Raw genomic sequence first — 14,912 nt, 5'->3', positions numbered from 1 at the left:
AATTTTAAATGAAAAATTTAAATCCGATTTTGACCCGGGCACAGCAAGGTTAAGCTTAACTGCATCTCAACTAGGCAAGATTAGGTTTAACACATCTGGAGTCATGTTTCAAGAACCAGCTAAATGGCAGGGTATAGACCTCCGATAGTTGACGTCACACCGTCAGTCTTGATCAAAACCACAGCACTTTGGCAGTTAAAAGGGAGTGGTACTGATTGGTTGTCATTTGTTTTGTGCTGGGACAGAATCTTTGGTTGAGGGATAAATGACCCAATATGAAATTAAACAGAGTAAAAATATTGTTGCTTTAAATATGACCAAAAGTTACATTTGTACGGACCGTGTAACTACACTTCCCATGATTCCACAGGACACTTCAGTGACCGTTACAACATCAGCCCGCAATAAACTCACAGTATAAGAGCTAGGACAGGGGTGTCCAATCTTATCCAGAAAGGGCCGGTGTGTGTGTAGGTTGTTGTTTTAGCACAGGACTAAGACAGCTGTTTCTACTCATCAAGGTCTTGATTAAAGACCATGATTAGTTCATTAGTATAGTCAGGTGTGTTACTGCTGGGTTGAAACAGAAACCTACACCCACGCCGGCCCTTTTAGGATGAGATTGGACACCTCTGAGCTAGGACCATCACATTGTACACGCTTGGTTCTTAGCCAAGTTTCTTGCCCCTTCATTTTTTGCGCTTTTCCATCTACATCTTGCCCTGCTCCCGATGCTCGGACAGAGGCTGAGTTCTCGACAGCGACTAGGCCTCACAGACATCGCTTACCTGGCGGTAACTAAAGTCTCTAGGCTGATTACTAACCAAGTGGAATCTGGCACATGGCCGCATCAGCTCACCACTAGAAACTGCAGACAACAACATTCCTGAACAGTAAGACAAACTTTTCGAACCAGTAAAACGACTCATTCGAACAGACCAGAAAACATTGCGCAGCACGCGGAAAAGACCCTCAATTTGTAGTGTTGAATTACGCATGTAGCCCCTCTCTCCTCGCAGCTAACCCTCCAACCCTCCAACACTCCCATTTGGAACTCTACCTAACTACCTTTACTTTTCCTGCGTCCTAGGGACACGTGTGCTTACTTGCGCACATGCATACACTAGTCCCTCCTGTTACCTATTTTCTCCATTAACTCAACCCTTTGTGTTTGCACTTTTGTTTAATTCATTTATTTTAGTTAACATGAGGGCAGTCAAATCAGTCTTTCGAAGAACTTATAATCTTCAGGTTTTCTGAATATAATTAACCATTCATATTTGTAAATGTAATTATTCATAAAATGTCCACATTTTTGGCTTGTTAGTTTGGATGAGACTGATTACTTTCTGCAGTTATACTGTTGTACACATAATTGGCCCCAGAAATATCAATCCTTGCAATCTACGCCTAGCGTAAAAAAAAAAATTGCTGACTAAAGGAGCCTTCTTTTTTTTCTTCTTTTTTAAAATTAGATTAAATGCTTAAATGATCTACGTAGACATTTTAAAAATAACTGCCAGTGTTTCCTAAATATGGGGCAAAACTTCTCAAATCAAACTGGATGCAGTTGACTTGAATCTCCAGCCTGTGTTACCCAGTAGGTAACAGGCGCTTAAACTCCACCCTTGAATGCAGAAGACTGGTTAATGGGCAGCCACCCATCCAGGCGATCACGACACCAACGAAAATATGGTAACGTTAGCATACAGATATCATGGAACCTACCCTGGCTAGCCTGAGCGACAGCTCTGACTTTGCCGAGTTACGGCACGGCTCCACTGCAGCCATGAATGTCAGCAATCTCCATCGGCCATTATTTTGACATTCTACTGGCTCCATTACGGTCATCGCCATCATCAATAAATCTGACAGCCTACTGTTGTTTTGCTCACTTTACATTGGATGTTGACAGCTATGATCTTTTCACTCATTAGATTAAGCACCTGTGATATCCCTTGCTCCCTTTTCTGTTGTCTTCCTCTGTTATGATTTATCGATGGTCATAACACAACGATGCTCCGGTTCAGTTGTAACCAGCTAATTTAGCTAGCTAGCTAAATTCCTGACTGATTACGTAGCAGACATGAATAGCCAAGTTTATAATTTGTATGGAGTTAAATAAGAAAAAAACAAGCTGAACAACTATGTTTCTCAATAAAATCTATTCACGATATGAATGCTCGCGTCAACCATCGAGAAATGAACCTCAGCGATTCTCATACTTTGACGCTGCCTTCGAACGTGACGCGATGGCTGCAGGGAAGCTGCTGTCATTAATTACAATGGATTCGTTCCCTCAGCGTCTGATGGCTGATGGCGATTGCTGACGTTGATGGCTGCAGTGGAGTTTTGAACCGGGATTTACATAAGCGAGAGAGACAAGGGGTCGAGGAAGAATTGCATGAGCGAGAGAGACCAGGGGTCCAGGCGGGCAACTAAGCAACGAGTAAGTAAATATCTAGCTCACAAGCTGTATCAAAACTACAAGAGGGTTTGCTCGAAGTTATTAGCAGTGATTCAAACTTATTGTTCGATTGTCCGTGTTCCTCCACTGTCGGTCTATCGCTCACGCAATTCTTCCTCTGTAAATCCCTGTTCAAAAGTGCAAGGTTGCATTTCTTCGTGAAAGCTTGTCCTCTAACTCAGCAAAGTCAGAGCTGTCTGTCATATCACTCCGGCTTGCAACAGTATGTTCCGTGATATTTGTATGGTAACGTTACTGTATTTCCTGGGAGTGTCATGTGATCGGCAGGATGGTTGGCCGTCCGTAAACAAGTTTCTGCTTTCAAGGGTGGAGTTTGAGCACCCGTTACCTTCTGGGAAATACAGGCTGGAGATTCAAGCCAAACACATCCAGTGACGTCAGTCCCCTGACTACATTGTAATTTGCAGTACATTGAAACAAAGATTTTATCCTAAAGCACAACTACTACAGTTTTGTAGGTAAATCTCTATTAAATCTTTATCTGGCTAATCTTAACATTAATTAAAAACTGAAAAGGTCTATATAAAAGGATGTGTGTGCGTGAACAATTTTTCAAGGAACACTTTTGTCGCCTTCCCTTTCGTATCAGAACCACGATTTGCATTGCCGTCACACTCACCTCTTTAAACACAGACCCAAGTTTTTCTAAAGCACTGTACTCTTAAGCAACACATCAGTTTGTTACATAAAATGATGCAGATAAATAAAAATCACTGAAATAACATAACATAAATCACAAACACTTGTTACCAGCGACCACACAGGCATTGGAGGCAAGACACCTCATTCAAAATACTGGGCTCGCTTTGATTATTGGTACATTTCAAAATATGTAACTTCGGAAAAAAACTGCCCCATACCTTGCTATCCACTAAGGTTACAATTCAGTTTTAGTAACCGGTTACCATCCAATTTTTTTAACGGTTAACCGGTTAAACTGCTAGAGGTTGTATCTTTTTATTATTATTGTTGTTGTTATTATTATTATTATTATTATTATTATTATTATTATTATTATTATTATTATTATTACATTTTTTTTGAATTTTTTTGGGGGGGGGGGGGGGGCGGGGGTTTGTATTTTCAAACTTTATTTTGGGCCATCTCAATAGTCAAATGTCAACATTGTAAGTCAGATAATAGTAAGTCAGCCTAATTTCCAAATTAAATATTTACATTTACTTTGAGATTGTGCAGTGTAACCTCACAATTGCAGAAATCTGTAGTTTACATCCAGGCAATGCTGGTCGATTGTGTGTCTTTTAAATGTATCGGTTAAAATTATTATTCTTCATGTTTTCATCCCTCTTCTCTGTGGCTTCTGCCTGATAGACTTGATTGGCATGAAATCTGTGAATATGCTGCTGTTAACTTTATTACAGACGGGGTTGTGCACTCCGTGGTCGCGCAATATTTGCCTGATATAATAACACCGGGTCTATTTTACCATGTAAATGATTTTACTTTCATGCCAATGCAGGTCTCTGTACAATTTGATATATTCTTATGTAGCGGCAAGATTACATTTTATATGCCAATGCATTTTATCGTGGTGGTGAGATTAATGTGTCCATTTTTCGCTGAAAGCAGGGAATTTTCAATAGCCGATTGATAAATAGCCTAATGATAATGTATTGCTTTATTTCTATGTAGATGCCACCTAGTGGAAAGTGAAGTTTGGTTTGCCAGTAGTGTAAACGAATAAACACAGATGAAGAAACGCCATAGAATAAGCCATAAGTGAACTAACAGATTTAAAACACACAGAAATTTTGACAACTATAGTACTGTAGCGTTCAATTCCAAGCGGTGTTTGCATTCTTAACCTTCTGAAATGGTTGCAGATTGCTTGCTTGTATGTGACTGTAGCTTGTGGATTGATTGTAATATTCAATATTTTGTGCAACATTTCTGCAATGATGTATTTCTCCATTTTTATGTGGATGCAACATAGTGGAAAGCTACGTTCAGTTTGCCGGTAGTTTCGCGTGACAAAGAATAAACACGGATCTTCTGTGAACCTTAAGAAACGACATAACGTTACAAATAGCCATAAGTTAACTAACAGCTATTTGAATACTGTAATATTGTAGCATTCAATTCCCAATGGTGTTTGCATTTTAAACCCCTTGAAATGGCCAGATTGCTTGCTCGAACTACTGAAGCTAGTCGATTGCTAGTTTAGAACCGCAATAATATGCCTGGTGATGAACGTGCATTTATTTTAAACTGAGCTTACAATTTCACCTTGAGAAAAAAAACGAATCTTATCGGTTATCAATTTTTTGTAACTGGTTACAAATCAGTTGGACATAACAAGCAAGCTCACTGGCTGGCTAACTACAATCTAGAAAATCCACCGCGAAAACAACAACGAACAGCAACAAACAAATGAAACCGATGGCAATTGCCCACACATCACAGCACAGTCCCTGTACCTATCTAGCTGGCTAGTAAACATGTTTAAAATTAAATAACTAAATGACAGGAATCACTACCAGAAAAAAGCTAAATTGACAAAATGTACGACCTTATCACTAGCTAAAATATTGTCCATGTCCACAAAATCGTGACCGCATCCTATGTCAAAAAAGTCAATGTTCGTTCTGTATACGTATGAAACGAATACTTGGGTCACCCCTACTTTGATATCCATCTCACCCTCGCTGTACATACATCCTCCCCTGCCAGAACCTGCAGGTTCTTCCTCTAATATACGCTGTATCGATCATCTTCTGACAGAGAAAGCCATCTCCCGCCTAGATTACTGCCACTCTCGCTGCAGAATGCTGCTAAGGGGACTGCCCCACTTTGCATCAAAACTTGAATTGCTCCCTACACCCCAGCAAGACCACTCCACTGCCAGCTCTGGTCGTCTTGTGGCTCCCTCATTTTGACCACCAGGTGGTCGAGCTGCACATTCACACCTGTTTTCCCTTGTGGTTTCTCAGTGGTGGAATGACTTGCCTACCACTGTCAGGACAGCAGAATCCCTCCCTATATTTCGAAGCCGACTTTAACCTTAAGTGTGCATTCCCAACCACGCCTACATGGCTAATAGCTGGGAGACTAACCCAAATCGCAATAACTTACAAGTATCTATATAATTCTTAAATGGAAAAAAGGCCATTTTCTTTTTCTGTATGTGAACTCATAATAAGTTTGAAAGTTATATTGGCACCATTAGTTTTCAATAATTTTTCCTGATCGTTTTCCATCAGGAAACAAATATGTTCACGTGACGTCCGGAGCGCTATGGGCAATTCCACAGTAATGTCAACCTGAGCATGGAACAATAAACTTACTTGGATTCCAGACTTAATTTGGCCATTCTATTAATGAAACTGCATGTTATTACCATTACACAGTGCAGCATGCATTGTCACAAATGGGTATTTTCAGTCGACTACATTTAATAGCTTTTTGAAAGCTCACTGAACTTGCTTTTCACCAACATCTGCTCCCTAGTGTTTTTATTTTATTTTATGGAATTAAGAGGTAAATAAGGCAAGATGAATCTACTAATGTAAGAGGGCTTTAATTGATCATTCTAGAATCTTGGAAAGGTGAGAGGCTGACTGCGACCGCTAACATCCGTTGCCTTTTTGAGGAAATGTTTACGTAAAATTAGTGTTTGGAATAGGATTGTATTAATTTATTTGCAAAGCTGACTTTCACGGAAGTGGTCTGTGGTCTATAGGTGGTTCCTTTTTTTCCCTTATCAGGAGTATGCGGGAGGAGTAATTTGTCCAAAAAATATAATGAAATTTCTAATTCTCAAATCAGCATAAAAATCCATTTTGATAAAACTAATAGAAGTAATTTAATTTATGATTGAATCCTGCATTATTTTCTTCTAGAATTTGACATTTCAATTGCATTTGGTGATTGTTGTTGGGGTGTTTCAACATGAAGTGTCCATGCAAATTAAGTTGGCCATCATAAGCCTCAGAAATTAATATCAATCCGGAACATTGCAGAAACCCTGGGTTTGCCCAGGTAAACAGTGTGGTTCATTATTAACAAGAAAAAACAATTGGTGAACTGAATTGTCAAAAGACCTGGTAGAACGAGGAAGACTGCCATGAGGTTTAGGGATGGCCACCTTTACCGAATGTCACTAATACTATTTTTGAGGGTGCCATGGTTTTGCTTTCTATACAAGAAAGATTGGTTGATTGGCAAGTAAATTTGTCATCATACCAGTGGAGGTATATGCCCCTACACGGTATGTGTAGAGTTGTGAGGATTCTATCCTTCTACAAATAGTGGCATAAGGTAAAATATCAGGCTCATGAAATATTTTATAACTATAAATTGGCCATTCCAATGAATAATTAAATTATCAAAATTACGCATTTATAGTTAATCTTAACTAAATCAAAATACTATACATTCAGTTGATACTGAACTAATGTAAACAAATCAGACAAAAAGGTGATGGCTTTTTGGGAGTTCTCACTGGAGAGGCTGATTTCATTCAATACAGGAGCAATATTAATTCGAACAACCTTGGAAAATATAACCAAGTTTCACCAGAGTGATGTACGTGTGCATGTGCGTGCAGCCATGTGGGAAGGTTGTATGTTCTACTGCATGGGTGCGGTTATACAGGCGTGCCACCATGGACATGTGCTCAAGGAGAACAAAGAAGCTATGATGGAGGGAGGTTTGAAACCAGCTGGAGCTAGTGAGAAAACTATGGGACATGAAGTTACAAAACAGATCCAGGATAACCCTATGGTTATCAGTGTGTGTGGAGATCAGTAATGCTGTACTACAACCGGTTAGTACTTAAAATAAACCCCATGCAAGATCCTGTCAATGCGTGTATATTAGATCTAAGGCAGTGCGGCAGATGGCTTGGGGCCATCCAAAAGAATGTGTACAGTAATAAATCACATTGAGCATTAAAACAGTTATGTACATTCAATCACAGCAGTTGCGGTTGAATTTAAGATAGCTATGTTCCTAGAGTTACAGCCTTACTTGAGTCCTTCCGTTTGATTTCCTTGTAGGGTATGTTCTGTTTGTGGTATGAAAAAAGTTCCAAAACACGCAGCGCTGTCCTTATCACAGGTCACTTGCCTCATGGGACTTACTGGGGTTGCTGATCAGGCTGTCTCTTGGGTGCGTGGCTCTTCTCAGTCTCCTTGGAACACCGGCACTCGTGTATTGTCCTGACTGGTTTGCGGTGCTCCATGGCGGGTTGCTGGTAGAGGCCTTTGCGAGTGTGCATTGCTCGGTCTTGCGGCCTTCCCAGTACTGCATGTGAGACGCTGGTCCAGGAAAGGTTGCTTCCAGAGAGAGCGTTTGAGGACGTGTGTTTGAAGAGTGTTTCAAGAAGCGTATTTGAGGAAGAGAGAGATAAGCAAATGTTTCACCATTTCATAATTGTAATGCCAACTACGGCCATCACTGCAGTATCAAATTACAAGACAAAATGTATCCGCACTGCATTAACGTTAGCTAGCTAGCTTGCGAGTTTACATTACACAAGATGACCCTGACACACAAGTTATTTGTCTTTGTTGTTGACATTTGTCTGGATCCTGCCTGATAACGTGCTGTTATTTAAAATTCATAGCATCGTTATGAGTAATTTGCTTCATGATCTATAAACACAGTAATTTTAAAGGATGTGTGTACATTCCATTTAGTTGTGCGTATATTGTGGATATTGGCACGGCTGGAAAGCTAACTGACCAATAGGAGACAATGGACTAGATCTGTCCGTTGTATAATTAACCTTATGCACAAGCTTTTCTGTCATCTAATTTTAAATTGTGCTTTTAATTATTTTTTTGTCATCGTGTCCTGCCATCAAGCCAGATTATGGGCTTCTAGGTTGCGCACACTATATAGTATTTTCAGTCAGTGACTCAAAGGTCTTGCATGAATACAAGCATAAATGTGTGTTTTGCAGGTAGTTCGGATGGTGATGCGACACCATGAAGAACAGAGGCAGAAAGAAGAGAAAGCCAAGCGGGAGGAGCAGGCCAAGCTGCGCCGGGTGGCCTCTTCAATAGCGAAAGAAGTCAGAGCTTTTTGGAGCAGTGTGGAGAAGGTAAATTGCATACATTACTGTTGCATATTGTGCTGCAAGCTCATGAAATGTTTCAGGGTGGTGGCATAATCAGAAAGCTAGTAAATCAAAGTCTGTATAATTACATTTATCTGCAAATACCTGCCAGGCATCTCATTTTGGCAGCTTCAGATTTCCCCCCCCCCCCCATTTAAAAATAAAACCAAGCCCCAGGTGTTTAAAAACAAAACAAAAAACAAAATCTATCTTGTGCGCATAATATAGGATTCTACAGGTTCCGTGCTTTCGTTTGTTTTCGACATGTGATTCCGCAAAGGGTGGATCATCAAAATGATGTTTTACTAGCCAGTGCATCTTACCTTTATAGCAGAGGTGGTGTGCTCAGTTATTCGCGATGACTCAATGCTAGGTCCACTAATGAAATCATAGTTCACCTTTATGAAAGTGAGTAAGCCTGAATTTAATGAATCAGATAAGTTGACACCCTGAACAGACTATTTGTACGCCAAGTAAATAAAGTACTACTGACAGTATGGTTAACAACAGACTGCTGAACGTTTGTTTTACATGGCTTGGCATGGCTTAATCCAAATAGAAAAGTTATTGTGCAGCCAACAAGGTTTGGCGAAGATGAATTGAGACATATACTGTGATTTAACTCCCCCACCCCAAAATTGGACCATGAAAAAAGTCCATGAAACTCCCGGGCTGAAAATGAGTCCTTCTCCGGCCCTGAATTACGCTCATGATTTGGAAAATTTTTGGTGCAATCTGTAGGGTCACCAACTCTTGAGGTATATGTGAATCTCCTGGACAGGTGGGAATTTGATCTCTGCCGTGGCACCTTAGCTATCATCCCTTCTCTTTGTGCTACCCTCTCTAATTTCTCCCTGATTGAATCCAGCAAAAAAACAATTAAATCAGTTTGTTATAGTTGTGCTTTTATCTTCGCTTGGTTTGCTAGCTAGCTGAAATTATTATTGGCTACGCTAGCTAACTTAGTCTCCCATGATGAGCACATATCATGGAGGTAGCTATGGAACGAAGTAACAATGTGTGGTAAGTGGGGGTCATGCTAATTGACAGTTCTCATTCCCACGCCAAGACACTTTGGGTGATGTTTTATAGTGCGAAATTTAGGCTTAGAAAAATAAGTTTAAAAATTAATTTAAATGCGTGAATAATAAACAGAAAGTGTGCACATTTGTTTTATTGTTGCCCAAAGATAAGTGTCACATTCAACCACCATGTTACTCCTTTTACTAAAGTAAAAGTAAGCATTATTTAAAATGTGAAACACTGATGTGAGGGTAATAGTATAGTCTTGTCCGAAGATGCCTAGCTGGCAAACAAAGGAGAATAAAATACAACTATTAAGGCTGGTTATTCAAACTATGCTGTAATACCTGACGGTCCATAGTGAAAATTCATTCTAATCCCACCAAGTAAGTTGTACAGAGGGTTAATCAATATATTATTGGCATTTTGGCAGATGCTCTTATCCAGAGCAATGTACAGTTGATTAGACTAAGCAGGAGACAATCCTCCCCTGGAGCAATGCAGGGTTAAGGGTCTTGCTGTGCGGATCTTATTGTGGCTACACCGGGATTAGAACCACCGACCTTGGGGGTCCCAGTCATTTACCTTAACCACTATGCTACACGCCGCCAGTAGCGTAGTGGCTAAGGTAAATGACACTCACAGGCACTTTATTAGGAACATTTTTACTTTATTACACCTACTTATCTCAACAGCCAATTGTGTGGCAGCAGTACAATGCATCCAATCATGTAGATACAGGTCAGGAGCTTCACTTAATGTTCATATCAACCATCAGAATGTGGAAGAAATGTGATCTAAGTGACTTTGACCGTGGAATGATTGTGGCAGACAGGGTGGTTTGAGTATCTCAGAAACTCCTAGGATTTTTATGCATAGTAGACTCTAGAGTTTGCAAAGAATGGTGCAAAAAACAAATCCAGTGAGCAGCAGTTCTGCTGACAGAAACGCCTTGTTAATGAGAGACATCAGAGGAGACAGTAATGCAAATAACCGCACATTAGTGGTATGCAGAAGAGCATCTCTGAACACACAACTAAGTGGATAGACTACAGCAGTAGAAGTGGGGAAAAAAATAAAAAAAAATCTTAAATGCCTAATAAAATGCTCGGTGAGTGTGTATTGAGAAGAGGACAAGAGTTTGCCAAGTTTCTCTTGATAAACTGCCCTAGATGAATAAATGAAGCGTTTATCTCATGCCACCAATCATAACTTATGTGCTGCAAGAAGGGGAAATTTGGCAAGTGAACTGCCATTTGTTTGGCAATTTTCAAAATTGCGTGCATTTGAAATGGTATATTTTCCTCCCATTTTAAGATTATGCTTTGCTCAGGAAATCTGTAAATAAAATCACCTACTTGCTGCTAATACCACTAAGATAAAACACTATACCCAACGATTACAAAATACATGTGCTTGAAAAACAATAGTAATTTACAACACATCTTCACTGTTCTTGTTGCGGCATGTTTCAGTGGGGCACTTCTATGTCTTGGCCTTTTTGTCCCAAAAAAGGAGCTTGGGGCTGACTAATCTTGGGGTGCATCATTTTAAGTGTTTCGGTGAGGTTTGGACTTGGCAGTTGCTTACTACATTGGCAAATGCTTCACAAATGACTACGGAATACTATTCCATTTCCCTTGTAGGTGGTACAATTTAAGCAGCAGTCCCGACTGGAGGAGAAGCGGAAGAAAGCTCTAGACCTTCAGTTGGACTTCATTGTGGGCCAGACAGAACGCTACTCTGACCTACTCAGCCAGTCCCTAAGTGAGGCCAATGTGGCTACTCCTCCAATAACCACCCCTCTAACCAGCCCTGAAGCAGCAAGCTCTGGGCCCAAAGGACTACAGCAACATCTCCCAGATGAGGATGGTGAGTGGTGTCCTAGTTACCGTTTTGTTGAAATTTTACTGACTCACCACTGCTGACTGGCAGCACCCCACAAGCCTTGCAGTTTCGGGGGGGCTCCGACTGAAACGTCTGGCCATAACAATTTAGCCCTTGTCATAGTTGCTCAGGTATTTGTGCGTGTCCAACACATCGACAACAATAACCAACGTTTGCTTATTCTGATTTATCCCAGACTTATCCCAGACTTATCCCAGACTTATCCCAGACTTATCCCAGACTTATCCCAGACTTATCCCAGACTTATCCCAGACTTATCCCAGACTTATCCCAGACTTATCCCAGACTTATCCCAGACTTATCCCAGACTTATCCCAGAGGTCATATTATCATCAGTGCATATTGCAACATGAAACTGCTCAAAATTAATTTAATGTGACTGGCTTGTCTGTAAGAGATAGTATTGCTTGTTCTAAAACCTGCAGAGTTGTATGGTATTTTTTCAAGGAGCACCTGTGGTTATAAATCTAGGGGCACAAACTAAAAACAACTCAATTACTTTGATGTTTTAAGGTCTTTAATTTTCACTTTCTTCACATTTCTTCTAATTTTTATCGCTTATCTTCAATACAAACAGTCTGTTTGCTCCAGCTGCTCTTGTAATTTGGTTTGCCTTCTGGATAAAATCATAGTTGCTCCTATTGTGAATTGACGATTGATTACATCTATCGTCGATCCATATCTAGTTGGCGATTGCCATTACAATTATTTTTTCTTTTTATTGCGAGAAAAGCAGCACCATGGTGAATGAAGGTTCATTCAAAACATGAAAAGTATTGATCTCTTACTAAAAACCCTGCATTTTATTATAATGTTACCATATTTCCATTCACTGGTAGTTTTTCCAAGACCTCACATACTTGGTATACAGTGCAACCGATTCGAAAAATGGTAACATTCTGTAAACTACAGTTAGGCACTGATGCTAGCCTCTTGTGGCAACGAGTGATTAAAAACAGCTTCCGTTTATTAGGCAATAATGATAATTAATATTTAGTTATTTGAACAGAGCCCGACAATATTGAAAGTAATAAAATTAGTATAGAATATGAAAAAAGTCCAGAATAACAGACCACAAACCATTTTCTATGTAGTTTGGTAAAGAATGCCTTTCTCCCCCCCCCTCAGCTGATTGAATCAATTCGACAAATCACATTTATGTTTTTGCCTATATTGCATTTGCAGGCAATATTAAGTTGGCTGTGACTGATTAAGTTGATGACATCATCATTATGTATAAAATAAAGCCTGTAATTCCTGCACAGATCACACTATGTATGGTAAGTCCCCTCAAATCAGGGCAATGTTTGCACTGTGACCTCATTCACAGATTAATTTCATCCAATGTGCTGGAGTACAGAGGCAAAACGCACTGTGCCCTGAATAAAAAGTGCCCCCCCCCCCCCCCCCCCCCCAAGTCAGAGCTGTGTAGAACCTGGCATGCTCTCTAAATACTTATGGACTGTGCTGTATGTTAGTATTGGTGTATTAAGGTCTGCAAAGTTAGTCTTCTCTCTCTTGCACAGATGGAGACTTTGAACCCCTGTGTGAGGAGGAGGATGATGAGGAGACCATTGAGGTTGAAGAACAACAAGAAGGAAATGATGATGAAACGCATAGGCGGGAGATCGAGTTGCTCCGGCATGAGGGCACCCTGCCTCTGGACCAACTGCTGCATACACTCACCCAGGCACAGGTACTTTTGGGAATCAGCATCAGCACTACAAGAATTCACTAGCATATAGGTCCTCATATGTTGTATGTTTACATTTAGCATGTAAAAAAAAAATATATATATTTTTGAGAATATTTAGTTCTACTATGAAGAGAATGAGCCAATATTTTGAAACTCATCTTTTGATTACAAATACAAGTTTTGTTGGTAAGCTGTTGTACAAGTGGGATAATTGCCTAGATGCTGTTTGGCTATTATTCTACTCGTATAGTGGGGTACAAAAATTTGGGCACCCCTGGTTTAAATGTCTGTTGCAATGAAACTGTCTGTGATTGAATGCAAACCTCATCTCTACATGGCAGAGACATAAATAAGATTGCTTTTTATTTTCATTTTTTATAGTTTATAAATCATATAAAAAAGAAAAAGCTAAAGTTTGGAAACCTTTTTGGATAATTCTTTGTTACTTTTTAAGAAGTTGATTACCAAGGCCCAGACCCAGGTGATTTACTCGTTAAGGCTTTAATGAGTCAGTGGAATAACTTTAGGAACTTAAGTAACTTCCTGCCTTCTAAAATATCCAACTGCGGTGGGTATTTTAACAACCGTCGGTTGTCCACGAATGTCAGAATGAAGATGGTTCATTTCCACCAAGAAGGAGAAGGCTACAAAAACTCAACATTTTACACATTATTAGAAAATAGAAGATAAATGGAACAGTTGAAGTCAAGGCAAGGTCTGGAAGACAAAGAAAGATTTAAGCTAGAACGACCTGAGACCTGGTGAGAAATTTTCAGAAAAACCCACTCATCACTGCAAAAGACCTGCAAGAGAGTAGCAGACACTGGTCTCTGTTCACAGGACAATACAACTTTAAACAACAAAGACCAGCAAGAATGAACACAACATAAAATTAAGCGTCTGAAGTATGTAAAAGAAAACATTGTGATGCCTGAAGCCTTTTGGAACAACGTGCCTTGGACTGCTGAAACCAAAAGTTTTTGGCCACACCAAAGAAGACAAGTTCGGAGAGAAAAAAGGGTGAAGCCTTTGTAGAGAAGAATGCCATGCCAACTGTGAAGCCCGGGGTGGATCCATTATGCTTTTGGGCTTTGTGCTAGGGGCACCAGAAATATTGTGCGAGTGGAAGGAAGAATGGATTCCACCAAATATCAAGAAATTCTTGAGGCTAATTTTTGAGGGCCAGTTCAGACATTGAAGTTGAAGAGCGATTGGGCTTTCCAGTAAGACGATGATCCAAATCAACCATGAGGTACCTCCAGGAAAAATGGATGGTTTTGGAATTATCACCACCATCCTCAGACTTTAATATTATTGAAGATCTGTTGAGGGATCTCAAACATGCCATTACATGCAAAGGAGGCTGATGGATATTTCTGAACTAGAGGTGTTCTGCCATCTGCCGGAACTGTACTGTCCTCTCAGGTCTACTTTTGCACTTGTTCTTGTGATTGATTTGCACTTTGTTGTACGTCGCTCTGGATAAGAGTGTCTGCTAAATGCCACGTAATGTAATGTAATAATGTAATGTAAAAGGAAGAATGGGGAAAAATTCCTAAAGCGAGAATTGAAAGTCTCAGGAAGCATTTACAACCCGTTGCCCCAGGTAGTAGTTACAAAGTGACTGACAGGGGTCCCAAACTTTTGCACAGGGCCCTTTTCCTTTTTTTAATTATTTTTAAACTGTAAAAAATGTATCTTGCTTTAAAATGAGA

The 14,912-nt window shown here is 40.0% G+C and overlaps 1 protein-coding gene across 3 annotated transcripts in view; it reads left to right on the top strand.

The window, feature by feature from the left end:
* srcap (Snf2-related CREBBP activator protein) overlaps positions 1–14,912 on the top strand; it is a 153,077-nt gene that overhangs the window by 34,286 nt on the left and 103,879 nt on the right. For 2 of the 3 annotated variants that reach the window (XM_061231270.1, XM_061231272.1), the window contains 3 exons: positions 8,415–8,555; positions 11,240–11,465; positions 13,028–13,197. In XM_061231270.1, the coding sequence (XP_061087254.1) occupies positions 8,415–8,555; positions 11,240–11,465; positions 13,028–13,197 (537 nt within the window). Of the gene's footprint in view, positions 1–2,310; positions 2,450–8,414; positions 8,556–11,239; positions 11,466–13,027; positions 13,198–14,912 lie in introns of those variants that run through there. The other variant, XM_061231271.1, reaches the window with a different exon arrangement.

Source organism: Conger conger, chromosome 2 (assembly GCF_963514075.1).
Source record: "Conger conger chromosome 2, fConCon1.1, whole genome shotgun sequence".
Lineage (NCBI taxonomy): Eukaryota > Metazoa > Chordata > Actinopteri > Anguilliformes > Congridae > Conger > Conger conger.
Note: the sequence above shows the minus strand (reverse complement) of the source record. Positions and strands in the feature narration are given on the sequence as shown.